The following is a 25,619-nucleotide window of genomic DNA, read 5'->3' as shown; positions in this document are numbered from 1 at the left end:
AAAGAGCTTCAGTAACAGCCAAAGTCTCACTTCCCATCAAAGAATTCATACAGGGGAGAAACCCTATCAGTGTGTGGAATGTGGAAAGAGATTCAGTCACAGCCACAGTCTCACTTCCCATCAAAGAATTCATACAGGGGAGAAGCCCTATCAGTGTGTGGAATGTGGAAAGAGCTTCAGTAGGAGCACCGATCTCACTTCCCATCAGAGAATTCATACAGGGGAAAAACCCTATCAGTGTGTGGAATGTGGAAAGAGCTTCAGTAAGAGCTCCAATCTCACTTCCCATCACAGAATCCATACAAAGGTCGGAAAAAACATTATACAGCTTCAGGAACCAGACAAATCTGCACCCTTATAAGCAGGCCTTTGGCTGATTGACATCTAATGCCCTTTTAACATGTGGTGTTTTGTGTTTTTATATTGTGTTCCTGAGGCCTGTGGGTGTAGGGAATAGGCAACAACTCTTAAAGGCCTAGGGGTCTTTGCCCTCCCCCCAATAAAATATTTGAGGAGGCCACCCCCAGGTTTTTTTTTTGTTTTTCCCCAACACAACCTTTTATTCTTCTGCAACTTGCCATACAATTTCTCTTTTAATTTTCTCTCTTAAAATAAATAAATAAATGTACAAAGGTCACAAGAAAAACAAAATACAAGAAAATACAAACATGGACAGGTCCCATCTTTGTGGGCCAAACACAAAAGTTGCTTTGAAGTAGGGTTTCCCAAACTTGGGTTCCCAGCAGCTCCTGGACTACAGTTTCCATCATCCCTTCCCATTAGTCCTGCTAGCTAGGGATGATGGGAGTTGTAGTCCAAAAACAGCTGGAGACCCATGTTTGCTTTAAAGGGAAGGTAGGCTGGCCCTGTGACACTCTCTGCTGGCTAATTGGAATTTATAGATCTCAAAACTGAAGTTTATCGGCACTTCAACCTCTAGGGAGCTTCTAGGTGCTTTCTGCACCACCTAGCGTACCCACAGAATTGTGGCTTCTGCTGGCAAAGACAAACAAAAAGGCCAGGAAAAAACATGGAAAGGGCCATACCAAATGGACACAGGTAGGGGAGATGAAATGCTAGAAGTGTTCTCCAGGTCAAGGGGAGCTGCTGGGCTCAAAATTTTACTTTCACTGCAATTGTAGGCATTGCCATTCAAATGGTGTGCATGCATCATGTGATTGATTGTACAAGGAGAGCCTTACCTGGCCCCCCACCAATATTTTATTCAAGTCAGCATCACTACTTGAGAAGTTCAGGATGTCTGAATTCAGGGGTCAGGACACCCATGGAGACAAGTTACGTGAAAGATAGTCAGCAAGTAGAATGCGCTGAGTTAAAAAATGCTGAGATCTTTCAGTCAGCTCTGGGTAGGCTGTTGTATCTGTCCCAGTGGAGCAGACCGGACATTGCTTTTGCTACCAATCTGCTCAGCAGGGAAGGAACAAACCCCAGTGTGAGTGCCTGGAATGGTATCTAGAGGGTGCTGCGTATCTGCAGGATACCAAGGATTTCTGTCTCAAGCTGTCAGCTAAGGGTGACTCCGAGCTGATGTGCTGGACAGGTAGTGATTGGGCGAATCTGGGTAACAGGAAGTCCGTATCTGGGATGGTGGTAAAGTTTGGGGACTCTTTGGTTGGGTGGAAGTCCTGGTGTGCTGGTCCTGGGGGTTAATCAACAGGCAAGGTCCAAGTCCAGTCCGTGGTCAATGAAGCAATATGAAGGCAGTCCATAAAAGTCGAAGCTGGGTGCAGCGTAGGGTTCAGGCAGGGACTGGGCCTAGCTGGCTTTCATATGTCCGGAGGCATAGGGCGGCCCTGATCCTCAGATGACTCGCCTCTCCTGGCCTGGAGGCGAGCACTCCTCCTGTGGGAACTTAGTTCCCTCCGCCACTCTGCCCTGAGCCTCTGCAGCTCAGGAGAGGCTGAAGGGTTACTGGACCCAGAGGCAACCCCAGCTTCCTCTGACGGGGCTGAGAGTGGAGCACCTGCAGGCAATGGGTCCTCCATCACCTCCGGAGCCAGAGCAGACTCAGCTGATGCCTGCACCTGAGGATCCAGCACAGGTGAGGACCCTTCAGGCTCATGCCCCAGCCCTGGCTCAGCTGGTTCTGGAGGCGGGGAATCCTGTGCATGCTGGGATTCCTCAGGTTCAGCATCTGAATCCGAATCCCAGGCCATCACACCCGGAAGCAAAGTCTCATTGCGCTTTCCTTTGCTGAAGCTGAATTCAGTGTGCTGTCTGAGCTTTGCAGGGAATTGGAATTCTATGTTTGTTTGGTTCAAGAAATCTGCAGGGATTGTTGTTTGCCCATCACGGTGTGGGAGGACAATCAACCCTGTCTGAAGTTGGCAGAGTCTGGGCAGTTTAAGGCCAGAACCAAACACCTAGACATCCATTTCCAGAATGTGTGTCAGAGTATCCAGTTAGGCTTGGTGAGATTGCAGTACTGTTCAAGCCAGAAGAACCTGGTAGATGGGTTCATGAAAACTTTGAGCTTTCAGCATCATGGGGAGTTCTGTAAAGGTCTGTGTTTGGGATAAGTGGTGAAACTTACGAGCCCCCAGCAGTGCAGGACGAGAGGGGCTGTGATGGGGAATCAGAGCTTACAGGGTTAACAGCTCAGAACCCATGTCCTACCTGTTCTGGGGAGGAGCTGTCTCCAACTTCCGGAGAAGCTGTTTCTTTGTTCTGTCTGACTTTCGCTTTTGCTGCTGAGCAAGGAAGCAAGAGGCCTGCTGTCTCGGATGGTTTGTTTATTTTTACTGTAAATAAAAATAAAGCTGCTAGTTTAGAACAGCGTGTGGACTCTTATCTTCTGCAAGCTTACACACCAAGTGGCTAGCACGGTGCACACACTGCTACAAGTACGGAAAGCTGAATGGAACACAGGGAAGTGTGCCGGACTCCACAACACTTTGCACCTCCAAGGAGTCTTCACCCAACTGGTGGGTCGGACCCTTCTGTGGTGTAAATGTGGTGAACCAGTTCCATCTTCCACAAAGGTTTGCCTTAGCCTTTTTACTGGGACAAAGTCTGTGGCCCCAATTCCTGGGCCCATAACCATCTAAGGATCATCCTACTCGCATGTAGGACCATGGCAGAGACACATGCCCAACTGGCAGTGAGCACTCAGGGCTGATTTCCTTCAGAATGGAGAGGTTTGATCTTCTTGCAGTCCATGAGACTCTCAAGAGTCTCCTCCAGCACCATAATTCGAAAGCATCAATTCTTCAAAACAGTACCTCAGGATAAAAACTTTGCTTTAGGATGAGAACAGAAATTGTGCTTTAGCGGGGCGGCGGCAGCGGGAGGCCCCATTAGCTAAAGTGGTGCTTCAGTTTAAGAACAATTTCAGGTTAAGAACGGACCTCTGGAACGAATTAAGTACTTAACCCGAGGTACCACTGTACCATTTTTACATTTATTTTTTAAAAGGTTGATTTTTAAGTCATGGCAGTGTGTGAGTAAATACTCCACATCTGCCAAGCTTTCAGGAGCAGGACTAAGGGGTGAAATGAACCCTCCCCCCCAGATCCCCAAAGTTTGAGGGAAAGGGTCTATCTCCCTTCTTCTTATAAGTTATTTCCACCTAAGAAATGGGAAGAAAGCAGATGCTCATGTTAAGTGCTGGGTTTGTTGGGGTTGAGATTAATGAGCTGACAATGGTATGATTTGTCAGCAATGAATATTATTTGTTCTTATCTGGAAGTGAAGTTACATTTGAAACAATACAGAAGTAGTCAAAGGGAATTTCCTAGGAAGTCTTTTATTCAGTCTCACCTGCAATCATGTGTGCTGAACACACAGAAACACATACAGTGGTACCTCTGGTTACAAACTTAATTCATTCCGGAGGTCTGTTCTTAACCTGAGACTGTTCTTAACCAGAGACGTGCTTTCGCTAATCGGGCCTCTTGCTGCCGCTGCACTGCCAGCACACAATTTCCATTCTCGTCCTGGGACAAAGTGCTCAACTCAAAGTAACTCTTCCAGGTTAGCAGAGTTTGTAACCTGAGGCGTTTGTAACTTAGGGTACCACTGTAATGGTAAATTACTGGGAGTTACAGTCACCAAATAACACTCAACACATGCAAGCAGATTAATGGAAGAGTGCAAATGATTCCCCACCTTATAAAAAAATAATAATACAGTGGTACCTCTACTTATGTTCCCCTCGTTACCTATCCTTTGGGATACCCACGCGGCAAACCCAGGAGTGTCTTTCTGGGTTTCGTCCCGCGCATATGTGCATAAGCACTCTACGCATAAGCACATGCGCAAAACAGGCACCTCTGGTTTAGGAGACCTCGGGATCCGACCAGAGCTCCGGAACAGATCCCGTGGGCAACCGGAGGTACCACTGTATTGCTTTTATTTTCACAGTACGAAAGATAAAATTAAAGAAAGCAATGACTACAACAGTAAACAACAAATAACTTGTCCTGGTGAAATTGAAGACTTTCATCCTGCCATGTGTTAAAGTTTCATTTGATTATTCTAAAAGATCATGATTCATTTTGCCATTAGTGCTGGGAGGATTCTTGCAACAGTCTTAACAATTCCTGTATTTAATAAACATTGGCCAAGTGTTATAAAAGGAATATGGATTATGTTCCCCCACCTTCTTGATTTCCCCCAGCAAACAAAATTTAAAATACTTAAATTGCGGAGCCCAGAACTGAACACAGTATTCTAGGTGGGGTGTGACCATGGCAGAATAAAGTGGTTCTATTCCTGCTCTTGATCTGATTCTGCCTTCTGTGACATTGGCCTCCGCTCCCCTTTTGGTGTCGTCTGCAGATGTGATGAGCATCCCCTCAGTTCCTTCATCCAAGTCACTTATCAAGACATTGAACAACAACAGGCCCAGGACAGAACCCTGCAGCACCCCTCTTGTCACTTTTCCCCAGGATGAGGAGGAACCATGAAGGAGTCCTCTTTGGGTTCGGTCAGTCAAATCCACCGGTTACCTCATTCAGCCCACATTTTACCAGCTTCCTCACATAAATGTCGCAGGGGACTTTGTCAAAAGCCTTACTGAAATCGAGATGCAGTATTTTCGCAGCAGTCCCCTGATCAACAAAGTTTGTAACTCCATCCAGAAAAAGGGGAAGCGAGATTTCCCTGGCTTTCCTTGTTTTTGAGAAAGCCATGCTTTCATCCTGGTATACTTTCAGCATGGGGGAAGCTGTGGAAGGAAGATCTCAAATTCACAGCATGCTATACCCTAAAAGAAAATTATATGAAAATCTTTTTATTAGGTGTATGTAACACCTAATAAAATGGCGATGATGTATAAAAATAATTCATATTTGTGTTGGAAATGTAACATAGCAGTCGGAACAATGTATTGTGCATGGAGTGTAAAAAAAAAGAGAGAGAGAATTCTGGGATACAATTTTCAATGAGTTAAAAAATATGTTTAAATTAACATTTCCTAAAAAGCCATAAACTTTTCTCTTAGGAATCCTTGAGGATGAGATCCCCAAGTTCTGAAGAAGTTACTTTATGTGCGCCACCACAGCAGCGAGAAAATTGTTAGCACAAAACTGGAAAGGAAACCAAATTCCAATGAAGAGGGAGTGGCAAAGTAAGTTGAAAGTTGATGGAATACGAAGAGATGGATAAGCGGACAGGGCAGTTTTGAGGACTTTTAACCTTTTCCCAAAGGGAGAGGTTTAGAGGTCCCCACCTTTCAATATCAAAAGAAATTTCATTTATAATTTTATTCAAATTTAATTTTACAATTTGATCTATATCTAATGAAATCATTATACCCAAGTATTTAATAAAGTCTTTGCACATCCGAAACTGATGGTTTCTATACAATGTAGCCCTTGGCCCTATCAGTAAAATCTCTGATTTTGTCCAATTTATGGAATATCCCAATATTCTGCCAAAGGTTTTTATTTTCTCCATAATTTTCGGAATTCTATCTTCTGGTTTTGTAATAAATAAAAGGATATCGTCCGCAAATAATACAATTTTGTAATTATCTTTGTTGTGCTTTACACCCTTGATATGCTCATCCTGAATTATTGCTCTTGTTAATGGTTCCAGGCAGAGATTAAATAATAACGGAGAAAAAGGACATCCTTGTCTCATTCCTCGATTTAAACTAATCAAATTCAAAATTCTTCCATTTGTAACAATCCGGGACGGGTTTTTATAAATCATTTTAATCCAATTACAGTATTCTATAGGGAAACAAAATTTACGTAACACAAACCCTATGAATTCTTTATATATTCTGTCAAAAGCCTTTTCTGCATCTAATGACAATATCATAAACTCTTAATCTTTGTTTAAATTTATCAAATCTATTGTTAATCTGATATTATCTGTAGCTTGTCTTGTTTTTATAAAACCTGTTTGATTATTAGGAATCAAGTTTTGAATAACTTTTTGTAATTTTGCAGCCAATATTGCATTCAAAATCTTTGCATCAACATTCATTAATGATATTGGTCTATAATTTGCACATTTAGTAGGGTCTTTGTTAAGTTTTGGTATAATTATTATTAAAGCTTCATTGAATGTTGCAGCAGATATAACTTTCTGAGCTATTTCCTCATAGACTTCTAGAAGTCTGGGGACTAGTAGATTTTGAATATTTTATACCATTCTATAGGAAAACTGTCTGGTCCAGGTGATTTCCCATTCCCCATTGTTTCTATTACATTCTCAATATCTGATATATTTAGGGGTGCTGATAGCATATCTTTTTGATATTCTTCAATAGTTGGTATTTTAATATCTTGAAAGAAATTCTCCACCTCATCCTCTGATATATTTTCTGGCCCTTCATATAATTTTTTGTAGAATTTAAAAAATTCACTATTGATATCAATTGATGAGGTAGCTGCGATGTTATTTTCATTTCTGTTTAAATGTATTATTATACTGTGTCCAGTTCTGGGCACCACAGTTCAAGAAGGACACTGACAAACTGGAATGTGTCCAGAGGAGGGCAACCAAAATGGTCAAAGGCCTGGAAACGATGCCTTATGAGGAACGGCTCAGGGAGCTGGGCATGTTTAGCCTGGAGAAGAGGAGGTTAAGGGGTGATATGATAGCCATGTTCAAATATATAAAAGGATGTCACCTAGAGGAGGGAGAAAGGTTGTTTTCTGATGCTCCAGAGAAGTGGACATGGAGCAATGGATCCAAACTACAAGAAAGAAGATTCCACCTAAACATTAGGAAGAACTTCCTGACAGTAAGAGCTGTACAACAGTGGAATTTGCTGCCAAGGAGTGTGGTGGAGTCTCCTTCTTTGGAGGTCTTTAAGCAGAGGCTTGACAACCATATGTCAGGAGTGCTCTGATGGTGTTTCCTGTTTGGCAGGGGGTTGGACTCGATGGCCCTTGTGGTCTCTTCCAACTCTATGATTCTATGGTTCGCTTTCTTTTGTTTTAGACGATTAGCTAGAATTTTTGTCAGTCTTTCTCCCTGTTCCCAATATATTTGTCTTAGACTTAGTAGTCTGAACTCAATTTTTTCAGCTAGTATATTATTCAGTTCTAATGTTTGTTGTTGTATTTTTTCATATGTGACCTTAGATGAGTTTTTTGCCATATCGCCCCATAGTGCTTTTAAAGAAATTTTTAGATTATTTTCTTTTAATCTTTGCAGCTTGGCCTTGTTGGCCGAGAAGGATATAATATTCCCTCTGATGTAAATTTTATATCCTTCCCATTCCATCAGTCTTGATATTGAAGATTTGGAGTTATTTTAAAAATATATTTGCGTTTCTTGGGTTATATATTGAAATGTTTTTCATTTTCATTTAAAAATCATATATTAAGATACCATCTCCTCATACTTCCCTGGGTTTTAAATAAATTATATTCCAGTATTGAAACTGTTCTTAACTAAAGGCTAGCTTTTGCTAATGGGGCCTCTTGCTGCTGCCGCGCTGCTGTCAAACAATTTCCGTTCTCATCCTGGGGCTAAGTTCTCAACTCAAGGTAACTCTTTCAGGTTAGCAGAGTTTGTAACCTTAAGCATTTCTAACTCGAGGTACCACTGTATATGAAAATGAAACCCCCCTCCAGTAATTCCCATCTGTAAGGTACATCAAGAAGAGGTGGCAAGAGTACACAGAGGAATTATACCAGAAAGATATGGATGCCTCGTACACCCCAGGTAGTGTGGTTGCTGACCTTGAGCCAGACATCCTGGAGAGTGAAGTCAAATGGGCCTTAGAAAGCATTGCAGATAACAAGGCCAGTGGAAGTGATGGTATTCCAGCTGAACTATTTAAAATTTTAAAAGATGATGCTGTTAAGGTGCTACACTCAATATGCCAGCAAGTTTGGAAAACTCAGCAGTGGCCAGAGGATTGGAGAAGGTCAATCTACATCCCAATCCCAAAGAAGGGCAGTGCTAAAGAATGCTCCAACTACCGCACAATTGCACTCATTTCACACGCTAGCAAGGTTATTCTTAAAATTCTACAAGGAAGGCTCAAGCAGTATGTGGACCGAGAACTCCCAGAAGTGCAAGCTGGATTTAGAAGAGGCAGAGGAACCAGAGACCAAATTGCAAACATGCGCAGGATTATGGAGAAAGCTAGAGAGTTCCAGAAAGACATCTACTTCTGCTTCATTGACTATGCAAAAGCCTTTGACTGTGTCGACCACAGCAAACTATGGCAAGTTCTTAAAGAAATGGGAGTGCCTGATCACCTCATCTGTCTCCTGAGAAATCTCTATGTGGGACAAGAAGCTACAGTTAGAACTGGATATGGAACAACTGATTGGTTCAAAATTGGGAAAGGAGTACGACAAGGCTGTATTTTGTCTCCCTGCATATTTAACTTATATGCAGAATTCATCATGCGAAAGGCTGGGCTGGATGAATCCCTAGCCGGAATTAAGATTGCTGGAAGAAATATCAACAACCTCAGATATGCAGATGACACAACCTTGATGGCAGAAAGTGAGGAGGAATTAAAAAACCTTTTATTGAGGGTGAAAGAGGAGAGCGCAAAATATGGTCTGAAGCTCAACATCAAAAAAACGAAGATCATGGCCACTGGTCCCATCACCTCCTGGCAAATAGAAGGGGAGGATCATAGAATCATAGAGTTGGAAGAGACCACAAGGGCCATCGAGTCCAACCCCCTGCCAAGCAGGAAACACCATCAGAGCACTCCTGACATATGGTTGTCAAGCCTCTGCTTAAAGACCCCCAAAGAAGGAGACTCCACCACACTTCTTGGCAGCAAATTCCACTGTCGAACAGCTCTTACTGTCAGGAAGTTCTTCCTCATGTTTAGGTGGAATCTTCTTTCTTGTAGTTTGGATCCATTGCTCCGTGTCCGCTTCTCTGGAGCAGCAGAAAACAACCTTTCTCCCTCCTCTATGTGACATCCTTTTATATATTTGAACATGGCTATCATATCACCCCTTAACCTCCTCTTCTCCAGGCTAAACATGCCCAGCTACCTTAGCCGTTCCTCATAAGGCATCGTTTCCAGGCCTTTGACCATTTTGGTTGCCCTCCTCTGGACACGTTCCAGTTTGTCAGTATCCTTCTTGAACTGTGGTGCCCAGAATTGGACACAGTACTCCAGGTGAGGTCTGACCAGAGCAGAATACAGTGGCACTATTACTTCCCTTGATCTAGATGCTATACTCCTATTGATGCAGCCCAGAATTGCATTGGCTTTTTTAGCTGCCGCGTCACACTGTTGGCTCATGTCAAGTTTGTGGTCAACTAAGACTCCTAAATCCTTTTCACATGTACTGCTCTCAAGCCAGGTGTCACCCATCTTGTATTTGTGCCTCTCATTTTTTTTGCCCAAGTGCAATACTTTACATTTCTCCCAGTTAAAATTCATCTTGTTTGTTTTGGCCCAGTTCTCTAATCTGTCAAGGTCATTTTGAAGTGTGATCCTGTCCTCTAGGGTGTTAGCCACCCCTCCCAGTTTGGTGTCATCTGCAAATTTGATCAGGATGCCCTTGAGTCCATCATCCAAGTCGTTGATAAAGATGTTGAATAAGACCGGGCCCAAGACAGAACCCTGTGGCACCCCACTAGTCACTCTTCTCCAGGATGAAGAGGAACCATTGATGAGCACCCTTTGGGTCCGGTCAGTCAGCCAGTTACAAATCCATTGAGTGGTAGCAGAGTCAAGACCGCATTTTACCAGCTTCTTTACAAGAATATCATGGGGCACCTTGTCAAATGCCTTGCTGAAATCAAGGTAGACTACATCCACTGCGTTCCCTTCATCTACCAGGCTTGTAATTCTGTCAAAAAATGAGATCAGGTTCGTCTGACATGACTTATTTTTCAGAAATCCATGCTGACTATTGGTGATCACAGCATTCCTTTCTAGGTGCTCACAGATTGTTTGCTTAATGATCTGCTCCAGAATCTTCCCTGGTATTGATGTCAGACTGACTGGGCGGTAATTATTTGGGTCCTCTCTTTTCCCCTTTTTGAAAATGGAGGCAGTGAGAGATTTTACTTTCTTGGGCTCCATGATCACTGCAGATGGTGACAGCAGCCACAAAATTAAGAGACGCCTGCTTCTTGGGAGGAAAGCAATGACAAACCTAGACAGCATTTTCAAAAGTAGAGACATCACCTTGCCAACAAAGGTCCGTATAGTAAAAGCTATGGTTTTCCCAGTAGTGATGTATGGAAGTGAGAGCTGGACCATAAAGAAGGCTGATCGCCGAAGAATTGACGCTTTTGAATTATGGTGCTGGAGAAGACTCTTGAGAGTCCCATGGACTGCAAGAAGATCAAACGCATCCATTCTTAAGGAAATCAGCCTTGAGTGCTCACTGGAAGGACAGATCGTGCAGCTGAGGCTCCAATACTTTGGCCATCTCATGAGAAGAGAAGACTCACTGGAAAAGACCCTGATGTTGGGAAAGATGGAGGGCACAAGAAGAAGGGGACGACAGAGGATGAGATGGTTAGACAGTGTTCTCGAAGCTACAAACATGAATCTGACCAAACTGCGGGTGGCAGTGGAAGACAGGAGTGCCTGGCGTGCTCTGGTCCATGGGGTCACGAAGAGTCGGACACGACTGAATGACTAAACAACAACAAGGTACTTTATTGTTTCTCAGTGCATCAGCCAGGAATTTGTAACTGCTTCTTTTCCCCCCAGCAATCTCACTGGGATCTCCTTCAAAAGTATATTTTCATCTCCAAAATGTAATCTTTTTTTCACATTCACCTGTAATATTTTCTCTTTCATTCCTCTTGAATTAAAAGTCACCAAACAGTCATCTGGCCATTTTTTGGCTTTTGTGAAGCTTGATTTAATTCTGAAGAGCTTGCCAATTGTAAAAATTACTTCTTCATGTATCTGTAACCAGTTTGCAAGTGTTTCTATGATTTTCTTTCTAATATCCTCTCCCTTTGTTTCAGGGATCCCCCAAATTTCAAATTTAATTGCTTCTGATGCATTTCCATTACCGCCAGAGAGTCCCAGGTCACTTCCTGTAATTTACTCAATTCTGCCGCTTCCAGCTTTGTCTTCTCTTGGCCTCTCTTCAGTTCTTTAACCTCTGTTTGTGTGTTTTTTCAAAGTGCCTTCTAAGCCTTTTGTCTTGATGTTTAACTCTTGGACTATTTTCCCTAAGTCACTAATTTGGCCCAACAAGACTCCCACTGATTTCATGTTTTGCTCTATCTTAGTTTCTATACAGTCTAATTTTTTTGAATTAGCTTTTAAGTCTCTCTTTATTTCAGCCAGCATTTCTGCAATTAACATTATAGGTTCAGGATTCTGCATGGACCTTTTCTGTTGAGCTGGTGTTGTTATCACCACTGTTAACACTTCTTTTTTTGTTGCCATATTCTATTTGTTTTAACTTTTTATTTTTAACACCTGACGTTCCTTATTTATCGCTATAAATGTCACTTTATTCTTTTCTTAAAGGCAGAATATGATTTCACATCCTACCAGTACATGGCTTTAACCTGTTCTACCTGTGTTTTCCCACACTTCGTATGAATTCTTTGATGGGAAGTGAGACTGCCGCTCTGACTGAAGCTCTTTCCACATTCCATGCACTGATAGGGTTTCTCCCCTGTATGAATTCTTTGATGGGTATAGAGATGGGAACTATGACTGAACTTCTTTCCACATTCCACGCACTGATAGGGTTTCTCCCCTGTATGAATTCTTTGATGGGTATAGAGATGGGAACTATGACTGAAGCTCTTTCCACATTCCACACACTGATAGGGTTTCTCCCCTGTATGAATTCTTTGATGGGAAGTGAGAGTGGAGCTCCTACTGAAGCTCTTTCCACATTCCACACATTGATAGGGTTTCTCCCCTGTATGAATTCTTTGATGGGTAGTGAGATCAGTGCTCCAACGGAATCTCTTTCCACATTCCATGCACTGATAGGGTTTCTCCTCTGTATGAATTCTTTGATGGGAAATGAGATCGGTGCTCCGACGGAAGTTCTTTCCACATTCAACACACTGATACGGTCTCTCCCCTGTATGAATTATTTGATGGGAAGTGAGATGCTTGCTCTTACTAAAGCTCTTTCCACATTCTAAGCACTGATAGGGTTTCTCCCCTGTATGAATTATTTCATGGGAAGTGAGATGGTCACTTTGACAGAAGCTCTTTCCACATTCCACACCCTGATATGGTTTCTTCCCAGGGAGATTTCTTGGATGGGAAGTGGAATGGGTACTTTTTCCACTTTCAATATATTTATACAGCTCCATTGTAGGGATTTTGTCATGGTCACCCTTGTTCTTCATTTTCAGTCCATCACTATCTGCAATGAGGAGAGAAATGGATTATAGCCTCAGGGAGAAATTAATGGTGCATTCACACAAAAGCTTATATGAAGAACAAACTTCGTTAGTCTCTAAGGTGCTACTTTACAATTTTTAAAATATATTTCGACTGTGTCAGACCAACACGGCTACCTACCTGAATCTAGAACTTGTAAACCCTGGTATTAGAGGAATAACATATTGAAGTTTCGCAACCTTAACCTGTTGCAGGAACTTAGCCAGACCAAGTTGAATATAGCAGTGCATATGCAGACTTCCGGAAGCAATCAGTTGCAGGTATGTAGGATGAAGCAGGAACAAGATGCTGCTACCAGTAACTTGGTTACTTATAGGTGTTTATTATTAAAGCAGATTCACAAGTTACTATATACAGGATACGGATCTTAACTCTCTCACTTAACAAACTCCAAACGACTCTCAGAACATACACTGTTCAACCAACTAACCAACCAACCAATCAACCAAGGAAGGTCATGAGTCATCATGCCTAAGTAGAGACCTCAACTAATAGCAGAACTGTATCCAAGGCCCCATATCTGTAGGCAGAGCAACTCCCTCTGCTCAGTCTTCTTGGCCTTCGGCCAACTTCTTAATTGCTTTGTGAGAAGCTGCATCAAATAGCACGTAGGCAAAAAAATCCCAACATAACACAAGTGGGTTAGATCGATGGTTTTACTAAAGGGTTGGGTGCATTTATTAACAGGGATCCACTGACACCCTTAGTGCAACCTGTGATGCAAAAAGCCTGGCTATTCCCTCGAATGGATTTTGCTTGGCTAAATCATGGAATCCCTCCATTTCCAATGCAAGTTTTCTCCTTGGTCAAGAACTCTGAAGTTTACAGTTAAAATGGCCTGAACAGTTCAGACCAGGCTGATCCTTGTTTTAAGAAGGTGGAGGAAGAACATTCACAGAAGAAGAAGAAAAGTAATTTACTGTTCAAGGTTTATTGTGGGACTATTGTAATCCCAGATGTTTTAAGGGGGCACTGTTGAGTTCTGTGAATATATATGAGGTTCAACATAGAGAGCCATTTTGAATTTAAAAACAGATATTATGATCCCGCAAGGAGCCTTACCAAGCGAGGCCAAGATCCCACGATTCTCCTCCATGACCTCCTTATGCAGAGCTCTCTGGTCAGGATCCAGCAACTCCCACTCCTCGTCCGTGAAACAAACAGCAATATCTTCAAAGCACACCGAACCCTAAAATAAAAAGGGAAATGTCCTCCTCTGAAACAACACTGTTGTTCACCACCACTCCTTGAGCTAGGACATTGTTCCACCCCTTGGCCTCTGTCCCCACAAGGCAGCTTCCCCTGACCTGATCTGGTTCCACAGCCGCTGCTTCCATTCTGTCCCCATTCAGAGATGGATGCAGAGGTCTTGCCATCATCGTTCTGTCACCTGCCAGAGAAAAAAAAGTTGGATGCCCAGAGTGCAGTGCATCTGCAACAACAGATGGGACTTTGAGAACGCTTTGCCTGCTGAGTGCATTTGGATGTTTGGGCGAATTTCAGATGTTAGTTGTGAGAAAAAATATATCTCCCCTACTCTTGGGCTCTTGGTCCCAACTATCTCCCCCAACAAAAGATGAAAGCACCCCACAGATGATTTAGAAAACCAACAGAATGGGACCAAATGGAGAAAAACCACCTTCCTCTTTACCCAGTGGCCTCTCTTTGGTGTCCAACGGAGGCCTCTCTGTCTCACAGGAATCTGTGTTCTTTTCTTCAAAGAGATCCTTTTCCTGAAAGCGCAACAAGGATTCAAAACCATGAATGAATGGTGAGAAATATTAACAGAGAATGACAAAGCCAAAATTATTAAGGGTGTTAGATCTCATTGCATGGATGTCTTCCCAGAAAAAGAATGGGCCATGAGGAGAGCATTTTTGGATGTTCTCCATCCTGTTTGGAGCCCCTTGGAAGTATCTTGAGGAAAGTCTCTCACACCTGCTTTCTCTCTTCCTGCTTCCTCTCCTCTGCCTGACTCAGGAGGAATCCTTCAGCCAGGGCCACTGCCTGGGAACTGGTCTCTGCTTAACAGTCCTTCACCCAGCTCTCCATCTCCGGTGGAAGGACAGCTAGGAACTGCTCCAGAATCACCAGGTCCAGCATCTCAGCTTTTGTGTTCCTTTCTGGCTTCAGACACTGACAGTCAAAGTGGTAGAGTCGGCTGCAAATCTCTTGGGGTCCTTTGGCCTCCTGGCAGCAGAACTGCCTCAACTGCTGGCTCTGCACCTCTGAGCAGAGGGTGTCCTCCTCACCCAGGATCTTCTGCACAGAGTTTTCCCAGAATTCCCCACTGTTCCCAGTTTGGATGACATGGCCTCTTTCTGCTTCAGAGCCAACTGTCTTGCTCATCCATCTATGCTCTCAGGAAGCCTCTGAAAGATCAGAAGGAACCCTTTGGTTTTCTGCCAAGTTATGTCTGTGCTAATGAGAGGAGCTAGCAAATCCTAAACAGCAAATACATTGGTCTGTTATAATGCTGATACACAATAAGGAGAAGAAATGGTTCCCTGAGCAAGTGTGTATGAGTCTTGCTAAGAACCAGGATAGGACTGTACCACAGCCCAGACTCTGCCCAGGAAGGTACCATGCCAAATCTTCAGACAATTGAATGCAGGAGAAGGGCGTTACTGGGGTGGGACCCCTGCAGCCCTGGGACCCCCACCTCCCCACTTCACCCTCTGGGGGGAGGAAGAAGAGACTCACCAGATTCCTGTGCAATGCAGCATTTGCAATAGAGCAGGGGTGTCCAAACGTTTTTCAAAGAGGGCTAAATTTGATGAAGTGAACATGTGTGAGGGCGGACCATTTTGCCTGACGTTCTTTGAACCATCAAAATTAAATGCAAATTAACTATTTTATGCAAAGTTTATTGCAAACAACATGCTTTTCATTTCATCACATGGATGACAAATCTAAACAGGTGTTAAATCACTCTGCCATTCATATCTGAAGGTCAGAATACACGGCCCCGGAGTTGCCTCCTGCTGCCCCACTCCTGGCCGCCCCTTCCCAACCGAGATACCCTCAGGGGAGAGACGCACAAACTTCACGAGCGAGTGCTCTTTCCCCGCCCCTTCCAGCCGCCTTTCCTCTCAGTCTGCGCTCCTCCTCTCCACGCAGCCCTTGCCCCGCAAGCGAGCGGCCAGGGCTCCAGTCAGACCTCTTGCGACGCCCGCCTGCTGAGAAACCTGAGGAGGGAGGCTCTCTCCCTAACTGGGAGGGAGCAAGAAGACGGGACGCAGTAAAAGACAATCTCTTTGCCTGCCTTCAACTCTCCCCCCCCCCCGAGTCCTTATTAAGAGAGCCATGCAGGGGCGTAGGAAGGGGGGGGCAGGCCACCCCTGGTGCCATCAGGGAGGGGGGGTGACAAATTATCAAGGAAAAATTACCGCCCTACTAGGGCGGTTCATAAAAAACTTTTTTTTAAAAATGCTTGCTCCAAAGGTCTTATCTTACTACTCTAGAGATTATATGGCTATATATGAAATTCCATGCCTATCAGTTCAGATCTTGACCCTCCTCCACGAAAAGAGCTGTTTACTTGGCCGTTTCCCCATGTTGTGAAGGCTGAAATTTCACCTCAGTGGGGCAGGGTCAAGCTATTAACTGACAGGCACGAAATTTCAGATATAGCTACATAATCCCTCGTTTAGTAACACCTTTGGAGCAGGCATTTTCACACACACCAAAGTTTTTTATGACCCGTCCCACTGCCCCCCCCCCTCCGCTGGGCTTCCCGGGTAAATATTTTGGGAGGGTGGTGGTCCCAGAGCCCCAGAGCCACGATCCCAAAGAGGATAAAATGGGCGGACTTTGGTACTCTTGTGTCCTGTCCTCTCGCAATGTCTTTTTCTCTATCTGAGCTGGCTCTCTGCCTGTTACCTTACATGTGGGGAAACCCCTGTGGGGTTCCTCTCTGTGTAAAGTCTTCAAGCTGTTCCTGCGCACAGCTGACAAATCTGCCCCATTGTCAAAATTTATCTTTTCCCCCGCCTCCAGTTGTGTGTCCTGGCTGAGGGGGAAAACAGAAGACTGATGGCCATCGGTCAGGGATGGTCTAGTTGAGATTCCTGCATTGCCCCAGGGGGTTGGCTAGATGACCCTCAGGGGTCCCTTCCAACTCTACAATTCTCTGGTGCAGGCTTGTGCAGAGGTTTCGGTACAAGTTGGATGCAAGGGGTGCATAGGATTGCAGCCCATCTTACGCACCGTCGGCTCGGGAATAAGTCCCACTGATCAAGATGGGACTAGATTGCTGCTGTGCAGTCCTGTTTTTTAAATAAATGTTTTCCTTTCCCGATAATACAGAGCATGGTGAAATCACAATAAATAAAACCTCCCCTTCAGTAGTTTCAAGCACTGCTACAGGTTCCGCATAATATCTGCACTGCATTGTTTACTGCGACAGCACCTGCATTTTGGAACTCCCCGCCTATTGCAACAAAGCACGTGCCTTTGCTAGACTCTTTTCGGGCACCTGCTAAAAGCATTCTTCTTTAAGGCAAGCATACGTAGATGCTTAGGAAGTTGAAGTAAATTTAATCCGTTTTAATATTTTAGCTTTTGTATGTTTTAAAGTAGGATTGTTGATTTTTCTTGATTTTACTGCTGTGGTTTTTTTGTTTGTTTTTTGTTTCGGTAAACCACTTTGCAGGTTTTTAAAAATAGATTTTATTAAATAAACAATAAATATAAATAAAATAACACGATCCATCGTGTAGATTTCAGTATCTGTCCATAGTTGCCTACTTGTTATCAGAGGCCCAGAATCGACATTCCTTTGTAAGAAAATATGAAATAACGCAAAACCATTTTTGCAGGCAAAAAATAAAATGGAAAAAAAAAATCAATGGGGGGGGGGGGGTGGCAAGAAATTTTCCGCACCGGGTGCCACCTGACCTTCTTCGCCTCTGGAGCCACGTGCTTTTAGCTCAGCCTTAAGCGGGCTTACTCGGGAGTAAGTGACCTGGCACGCCTTGCGACTTGGCAGGGAGTGCAGGATGACCCGGGCAGCCCCCTCCCACCGGCCAAGCGACCAATCGCAGCCAAAGCAGCACCGCCCAAGGGAAGCAGCCGACCAATCGCAGCCCGCCTCTAAACTTCCTCGGCGGAGCGTTCCTCCAGGGAGAGTAAGCAGAGCAGGCGCTTGGCGGCGGCGGGGGGGGGGGGTGGCTTTGCAACAGATGGATTTATCCAAATTGCACGCGGGGCTGTTTTAAACCTCCCCGCAGGAGCCACCCTCCCCTGCTGCAGCCCTGGGACCCCCCCCTTCTCCCCACTGCACCCTCCGGGGGGGGGGGGAGAGGGAGAGGAGACTCACCAGATCCCAGGAGAGGATTGCCCTTCCCAAAGGAGTAAGCAGCGTCTTTATACAAATGCAGGACATACAGTACTGTAGTTGCAAACCTCGCGCAACCTCGCCCCTCCCTGGCAGGACCCCCTGCTCCCAGAGGCTCCCCCCCCCCCCCACATGAGCCACCCTCCTCCCCTGCAGCCCTGGGACCCCCACCTTCTCCCCACTGCACCCTGGGGGGGGGGGGGAGGAAGAAGAGACTCACCAGATCCCCGTGGAAGATAACAATGCAGCATTTGCAGCAGAGGAAAGCAACCCCCCCCCCCCCACACACACACGCAGGAAGGGGAGGGAGGGGGTTTTCCTCTGGAGGACCTGGCTCCCCCTTACTTCCTGTCCTCTCTAGGAATGCAACTCAGTTCCCTTTAACCCTTGCAAAGTCCACCCTGCTCAGTCCTCTCTGCCTTTTCTCTCCTGCATTGCAGAATCCCAGAGATGCTCATTTTGAGGGGACGCTCTTGGTTGGTCTGTGATCTGCTCCCTCCCTTGGCCAGAAACAGGAGGAAGAGGTTGCAGGGAAAAGGGGTTTGCAGGAAGCAAGGAACCTCATCCTAGAATCCAGGAATGGGAGCGATAGAAGGGGGTCCTAGGGTCATCTAGTCCAACCCCCTGCAGGGCAGGAATCTGCAAAAGCATCCCTGACAGATGGCCTCTGCTCTGAAACTCCAAGGAAGAAGAGTTCCACCACCTTCAGAAAGATTTCCCAGAACCTTTTTCTTGAGTCAGAACCTTTTTCTTGCCACTTGGAGCCATGGGTTTGGGTCCTACCCTGGGGAGCAGGAGAAAACAAGCTGTCTCTCATGTCTCCCATTCAGCTAGATCACAGCTGAGGGTGGAGTAGGATGACACGCTGTTCCTGCCTCTCCTGGGAGTGAAGATGAAATGTCCCTGTTGATTTTTAGTTGCATTTAGGATACTTAAATTGTGGCACCCAGAACTGAACACAGCACAGTGGTACCTCGGGTCTAGTACTTAATTCGTTCCGGAGGTCCGTTCTTAACCTGAAACTGTTCTTAACCTGAAGAACCACTTTAGCTAATGGGGCCTCCTGCTGCCGCCATGCTGCCGGAGCAAGATTTCTGTTCTCATCCTGAAGCAAAGTTCTTAACCTGAAGCATTATTTCTGGGTTAGCGGAGTGTGTAACCTGAAGTGTATGTAACCTGAAGCATATGTAACCCGAGGTACCACTGTATTCCCGGTGTGGTCTGACCAAGGCAGGCTAGAGTGGTTCTGTGACTCCCCTGAGATGCCTCCCACTTTTCTTTGTTGCTGAAATTGTCTGCGTTTGTGCCTTTCATATTTCTCCTTGGGGAAACGGCCATCCACCCTGGACTCTCTTCTCTTGGAGTATTTCTGACCGCGGGATTTAACCCCGTAGCTCCTTCAGCTTTTTGAAATTGGCCTTCTCGGAGTCTATAGCATGTTTCCCTTCCCTCTGTATTGTGAAACTTAGGAGGGCCCAGATCTTCCTCTTCCTGCCTGTGCATGCATTGCTCACTATTTATAAAAAAATATATAGCAGGCATTTCTATCCCTTTTGATCTGGCGGAGTTTTGATGAAGCCTCCAAAGGAACATCGGAAGCTGCCTGAACTCTAAGATCATCTTCTGAGGCCCTTCTTCATAAGTCGCCTCCTCGAGAAGTCCAGAGGGTGGCAACATGAGATTGGGGCCTTCTCTGCAGTGGCTCCCTGTCTATGGAATGGTCTCTCCAGGGAGGTTTGCCTGGAGCCTTCATTATACACCTGTAGTGTCAGGCGGATGTCAGCGACTCCGGCTGGTTGCCCAGGAACGAATAAAGACAAAGGAATGTTTCTTATCATCCTCTTTTTATTCATTTTTTACAGAGAGAGGTTATAGATCCCAGCCTTTTGGGTAATGGCATTGTCCCGAGTGAGACTGTCTTTGAGCTCTTTGCTCTCCTACTTTCAAGGCTCGCCAAGTTCTGGGAGATGGAGGGTCTGGAATGCTTTCTAAATACATTTTGTCAGTCAGGTGTCACCCCCCCCCCCCCCGCTGCTGCTTCCTCCCCCTCCTCCTCTCCCATTATTTCCCAACTTTCCCCCTCACCTGCCTCTGACTATGACCTCCCTCAAACCCCTGTTGTAAATCTGAACTGTCTTCTTCCTCCTCCTCCTCCCTGGGTCAGGCTGGGGAGGCGGTCTCCACCATTCCTTCTTTGCCCAGTCCCTGACATTTAGGCACCAGGAGAAAACATTCCTCTTGAACCAGACCTTTGGCTGATTGACATCCAGTGTCTTTCTGAAATGTGTTGGGGAGGTTTTTGACTTGTTTTTGACTTTATTTTGATTATGTATTTTGTGGTTTTATATTCTGATTTTATTCTGTGAACGGCCCTGAGGCCTTTGCGTATAGTGTGGTATATAAATTTACAGTAGTAATAATAATAATAATAATGCTATTAGCAGTCGTGGAGATTTGACCTCCTACTTCAAAAGAAGGACCGTCACCTGATTAAAGAAATAGGAGATGGTGCATAATTGCTCTACCTTTTATGCGTTCTATGTTTTAAACAGTCCTCAGGTCTTTTGATGAAGGGCAGTGTATAAATCTAATAGATAATAACAACCATAATCATCGATTTTTAGTCCATTGAATTAGCAATTAAGCATTTCTGGAAGGGGAAATGGCATACTTTTGTCTATTTGCATAAAAAGCATGCATTAAAAAGTATTAGTCATTTATGATCAGAATATGATTTATTTGTTTTGAACTTTGCTTGGTACCTCATTGGTAGCCAGTACATTTGTTCCAGAAGTGGTAGAACTCAGGACCCGCTGCCTTATGGGGCATATTTGGGAGAAGAAAAGGCTGTGGAATTAACCCTACACAAATCGAGACTGGAGTCCCTAAGGCGGTTGGATGGTGCCTTCTTTGCCTCCTTCCTGCAACTCCTGCAGCCTAGTTTGTGTCTAATGTCTTGGTCTGCTTTCTTGTGGATGACTTCAGGGCGGCTAAGAAGAGGGTCTTCTTCTCTGGGCAGCTCAGGAGCTCCAGACACACTGCCCAGGCTTGGGCCCCATGGCGCTCACATTGGTGCTGCAAAGGCAGCAAACAGCCTCTAAGAATCCTACAGCTTTTTACATGGTATATAAAGATCAAATAATCATAGAATTATCTTGTCCAAACTAAAGCATCCATGACAGATGCCCATTCAACCTCTGCTTAAAAACCTCCAAGGAGTCCACAACCTTCAGAGGAAGACCGTTCCACTGTAGAACAATTCTTACTGTCAGAAAGTTTTTTCTGTATGTTTAGTCAGAATCTCCTACCTTGTAAGTTGAAGCCATGGGTTCGAGTCCTACCCTCCAGAACAGGAGAAAACAAGCTTCTTCCCTCTTTCAAGTGACAGCCCTTGAGATATTTGAAGATAGCTCTCATATCTCCTCTCAGTCTCCTTTGTCCCCAGGCTAAACATATCCAGCTCCTTCAACTGCTCCTCACAAGGCTTGGTTTCCAGACCCTTGATCATCTTGGTTGTCCTCCTCTGCACACATTCCAACTTGTCAACATCCTTCTTAAATCGTGGTGCCCAGAACTGGACACAATATTCCAGCTGTAGTCTGACCAAGGCAGAAATTAAATAAATGAAGAATAACTAATAATAAGGATATTGACAAGCTGGAACATGTGCAGAGGAGAGCTACCAAAATAATCAAGGGTCCAGAAACCAAGCATTATGTGGAAAAGCCGAGGGAGTTGGGTATGTTTAGCCTGGAGAAGAGGAGACTGAGAGGGACTATGAGAGCCATCTTTGAATAACTTGTGTCATAGAAGATGGAGTAAGCTTGTTTTCTCTGGCTCCATAGAGTAGGACCTGAAGAAATATCTTCCAGTTACCACAAAGGAGATTCTAATGAAACATCAGGAAGAACTTTTTAATAGTATGAGCTTTCTTTCTTTTTTGGAAATAATATTTATTAGAAGTTTAAAAGTTACACAAAAAAGAAAAAAAAGAGAAAAGAGAAGAGAAAAAAAGGAATAAAAAGTTACATATAAAAAAAGAAAAAAACACAATACATCAAAACACAAGGGAAAAAAAACAATACATCAAAAGAAACACAATACATCAAAATCCTTATCTTTCATTAACTTATTTCCTCGACCTCCTCACACCTCCCATTTTTGTATTCCAGTTGTTAATTATATCAGCAAATCCTTTCCGTCTTTCACTGCTTTCTATCTTTTAGTTATCTTAATTTATTTTTACCTTATCTTATCATCAAAACCTTAATATTTATTTATTCTTAACTCCTTATAATATTTCTACTAAAGTCATGTAATTTCATTCCAACATTTCCTAACATTCATTAATTTTACAATATTTCTCTAAATAGATTTTTAATTTTTTTTCCAATCTTCTTCCACCGTCTCTTCTCCCTGGTCTCGGATTCTGTCAGTCCTTTCTATCAGTTCTACATAGCCCATCAGCCTGGTGATCTTCTATCAGAGGCTCTTAACTCTTCTCCATGTCCCATCTGCAGGTCTTCTTCCAATTTTTGCTTACACTTTACTTCCATCTTGACAGTTCCTTTATTCCTTGTCAGCAAGTCAGCCCATACTCCATAGTCAAAACTAAAGTCCAAAAGATGTTTCAGAGCATGCTCCAAAGTCTCTTCGGGGCTAAAGGCCTCCACAACTCCAATCTCCCCCTGGCCCAGATCCGAATCACAAAGTCCAGAGCATCCCTTCATAAGGGAGTCTGTCCAACTTTCCTTCTCCGATCCAAGCAGGGCATCTTCTCTCCAGATCTGACTTTCAAAATCAATCACGCATGGCATCAGCTTATATCCATCAAATTGTCTCTGTGGAGACGAGACCTCCATTTGTATTACTTGAGATTCAAAAGCAGTTTTTTCCATCGTCTTCTCCACAGCTTGCCATTTCGAAATGGGTTCCTGAGTCAATACCTGGAGATTTTCTGTATAAATGTTCACTTTTTGTCCAAAATCAGTTGTTTTTTGTCCCAAATTGTCAATTTTATTAGCCATCACATCTGTCTTCTCATGAAGTTGTTCCAGTAGGGCACTTATCTTGCAAAATGCATTCACTAGGGCTTCTTGTTTTGACATTCTTGTCCAAGGTCACTTTTATTTCTCTCAGTCCTTAATTTTATGGAAAATTCCTTCACACATGCAACAGTTTCAAAGGCTCCCTCTAGAGGAAACAATTTCTATTTGTACCTGTCCTTTTAGACCCAAATGCAATAACAAAGTTAATTTTCAATTTTCAGTTACTTTTTTTCTCCTTTTTCAATGCAGAGGAAAGCAGTGGAAACAATGTATATCTCTTATTTAGCTATCTATCAGCATATGTTCTATTTGCAGTCAATGGGTTTTCCCAGACTTACTGACAGCCCGGTCCCAGGTTCAAAACGGTTGAAATTTCTCTCTCCTCACTCTCTCTCCTGCAGGCTTAAACAAAGAGAATTCCCCCTCTTCTGCTTGCAAGGGGGGGTTAATATTTTAAATGGTGAAAATTTAATCCTTTACAAGAGGCTTTTCCCAGACTTTAGCTTGCGACGTCTTTGCTTTGATCTATTTACAAAACGGAAGGCGGACTTCCTGTTTAGAACCTTCCCGTTTCAGTGCCGAATTACGATGTTTAAAAATCTAATTTTCCGTTCTACTTACAAGTAGTTGTTTAAAGTCCAATTGTCCACAGGAAAAAGTCAGCGCTCTCCATCAACAGCAATGCGGCTTCGCTCCACGAAAAAAGCGATCAATTCGAAGCACCGCGCCACTCACCCCACGTCGCTCCGGATCCCCGAAACTGGGTTTCCCCGCGAGTAGGGGAGGCGCAAAAGGTGCCAGCCGAATCCCAAGTCCACAGACTTCTCCCGCCTGTGGTTTTTAATGGGTCTCCGCCTCGCCGTGGCGGTCAGACCCTAGTTTTCGCGGAGCGGATTCCTCTAGATTAGAGGAAATCCGCCATTGCCTGGAGGCGCTAACCCGGAAGTCGAGAAGGCTCCTATTCTCTACACCCACAGGTCTCAGGACATGCAACATAAAAGTACAATATAAATAAACAATAGAAAATAAACATCTGTAACCTCCGTCCCTGGCACATTTTTAAAGGGCATTAGATGTCAATCAGCCAAAGGCCTGGTTGAAAAGCTGGGTATCAATCTTAAATACAGTGGTGCCCCGCAAGACGAATGCCTCGCAAGACGGAAAACCGGCTAGACGAAAGGGTTTTCCGTTTTGGAGGTGCTTCGCAGGACGAATTTCTCTATGGGCTTGCGATTCCTGGGGGTTTTTTCCCGCTCCCCACCCCCTTTTTTAAGGCACTAAGCTGCTAATAGCCTTTTAGCAGCTAATCCGCTAATCCCTTAAGCCTTTAATAGCCGCTAACAGCTGCTAAACCGCTAATCCGCTAATGGGCTTGCTTCGCAAGATGAAAAAACCGCTAGGCGAAGAGACTCACGGAACAGATTCTTTTCGCCTTGCGAGGCACCACTGTAGTTCATTAATTTGGTAATATTGAAGCCAATTCACTTTATATTTAATTTGTTCAAATGGTTTTAATTTAAATCTCTCAGCATCCTCTATCAATAAATCTGAATAGCTCAAACACGTATTCTCCATATTTAACTTTTTTTGTGCCTGAGCTTCCATTGATGAAATCCATTTGGGTGTTTTTCTTACCAAAAGATCCTGATATCTAATCCATACATTATAAAGCACCTTCCTGATTATATGGTTCCTAAAACCACTATGGGCCTTTATTTTATCATACCAAAGATATGCATGCCATCCAAACCTATTATCCAGTCCCTCTAAATCCAAAATATCTTCATTTTCTAATTTTATCCAATCTTTAATCCAGCAGAAGGCCGCAGCTTCAAAATATATCTTCAAATCAGACAGGGAAAAACCTCCTCTTTCTTTTGTGTCTGTAAGTAATTTATACTTAATTCTCGGGTTTTTCCCCTGGCAGATAAATTTAGACAAGGCCTTCTGCCAATCAGTAAAACATTTAACATTATCAATAGTAGGTAAAGTTTGAAACAAAAACAACATTTTCGGCAATACATTCATCTTTACTGCCGATATTCGACCCATAAGTGAAAATTTTAAATTTGACCATATCTCTAAGTCTCTTTTTACTTCATTCCAGACTTTCTCATAGTTATCTTATTCAACTTTTTCACTGTTAAGTTCACCCAAATATTTAACCTTCTTCGTGAATACCAGGCCTATTTTTTTATAAGGGTTTTTCTTTCATCTTTATCTAGACTCTTTTCTAATGCTTTAGTTTTGCTCTTGTTCAATTTAAAACCTGCCAGCTGCCCGTACTCCTGTATCATCTCCAGTGCTTTCATTACACTGGCCTCTGGATCCTGTAAAGTTAAAACCAAGTTGCCTGCAAAGGCTTTTAATTTATACTGCTTAGATCTTACCACAATGCCCTTCATTTTCTCTTCTTTCCTCA

At 43.9% G+C, this 25,619-nt stretch overlaps 4 protein-coding genes and 1 long non-coding RNA gene across 5 annotated transcripts in view; 3 read left to right on the top strand and 2 right to left on the bottom strand.

Annotated features, from left to right (window-relative positions):
- Positions 1–2,794, top strand: part of LOC310676825 (uncharacterized protein) — a gene marked incomplete at its 5' end in the record, with an annotated part of 105,694 nt that extends 102,900 nt beyond the window's left edge. The window contains one exon of the mRNA XM_083439002.1: positions 1,696–2,794. The remainder of the gene's footprint in view (positions 1–1,695) is intronic.
- The window catches only part of LOC310675583 (uncharacterized protein), an 85,928-nt gene extending 83,134 nt beyond the window's left edge, over positions 1–2,794 (top strand). Inside the window, exon 10 of the mRNA XM_083436476.1 lies at positions 239–2,794. The gene's annotated coding sequence lies outside the window, so the exon portion shown is untranslated. The remainder of the gene's footprint in view (positions 1–238) is intronic.
- The window catches only part of LOC310675486 (uncharacterized protein), a 448,115-nt gene that overhangs the window by 210,492 nt on the left and 212,004 nt on the right, over positions 1–25,619 (top strand). The window lies entirely within an intron of this gene.
- Positions 3,747–9,469, bottom strand: LOC310675896. Its single transcript, XR_014510293.1, has 2 exons — positions 9,053–9,469; positions 3,747–4,497 (listed from the first exon to the last, which is right to left on the bottom strand). It is a non-coding gene; the product is annotated as an uncharacterized lncRNA (long non-coding RNA).
- LOC310675695 (uncharacterized protein) lies at positions 11,131–18,422 on the bottom strand. The gene is made up of 5 exons (XM_083436713.1): positions 18,370–18,422; positions 14,463–14,544; positions 14,119–14,201; positions 13,874–14,000; positions 11,131–12,773 (listed from the first exon to the last, which is right to left on the bottom strand). Exons 3-5 carry the CDS (start codon positions 14,188–14,190, stop codon positions 11,932–11,934), a joined length of 1,041 nt encoding a protein of 346 aa, XP_083292839.1. The 5' UTR covers positions 14,191–14,201; positions 14,463–14,544; positions 18,370–18,422; the 3' UTR covers positions 11,131–11,931.

This window comes from Podarcis tiliguerta (assembly GCF_965153285.1).
Source record: "Podarcis tiliguerta genome assembly, chromosome: 4".
In the NCBI taxonomy this organism is placed as follows: Eukaryota; Metazoa; Chordata; class Lepidosauria; order Squamata; family Lacertidae; genus Podarcis; species Podarcis tiliguerta.
This window is presented reverse-complemented; position numbering and strand designations above follow the sequence as displayed.

Coding starts and splice junctions, on each gene's coding strand:
- LOC310675695 (XM_083436713.1), bottom strand. CDS start 14,190: ATGATGGCAAGACCTCTGCATCCATCTCTGAATGGGGACAGAATGGAA. Junction 14,001..14,118: donor CGGCTGTGGAACCAGATCAG/GTCAGGGGAAGC, acceptor TTTTTATTTTAG/GGTTCGGTGTGCTTTGAAGA. Junction 12,774..13,873: donor TGGGATCTTGGCCTCGCTTG/GTAAGGCTCCTT, acceptor TCCTCATTGCAG/ATAGTGATGGACTGAAAATG.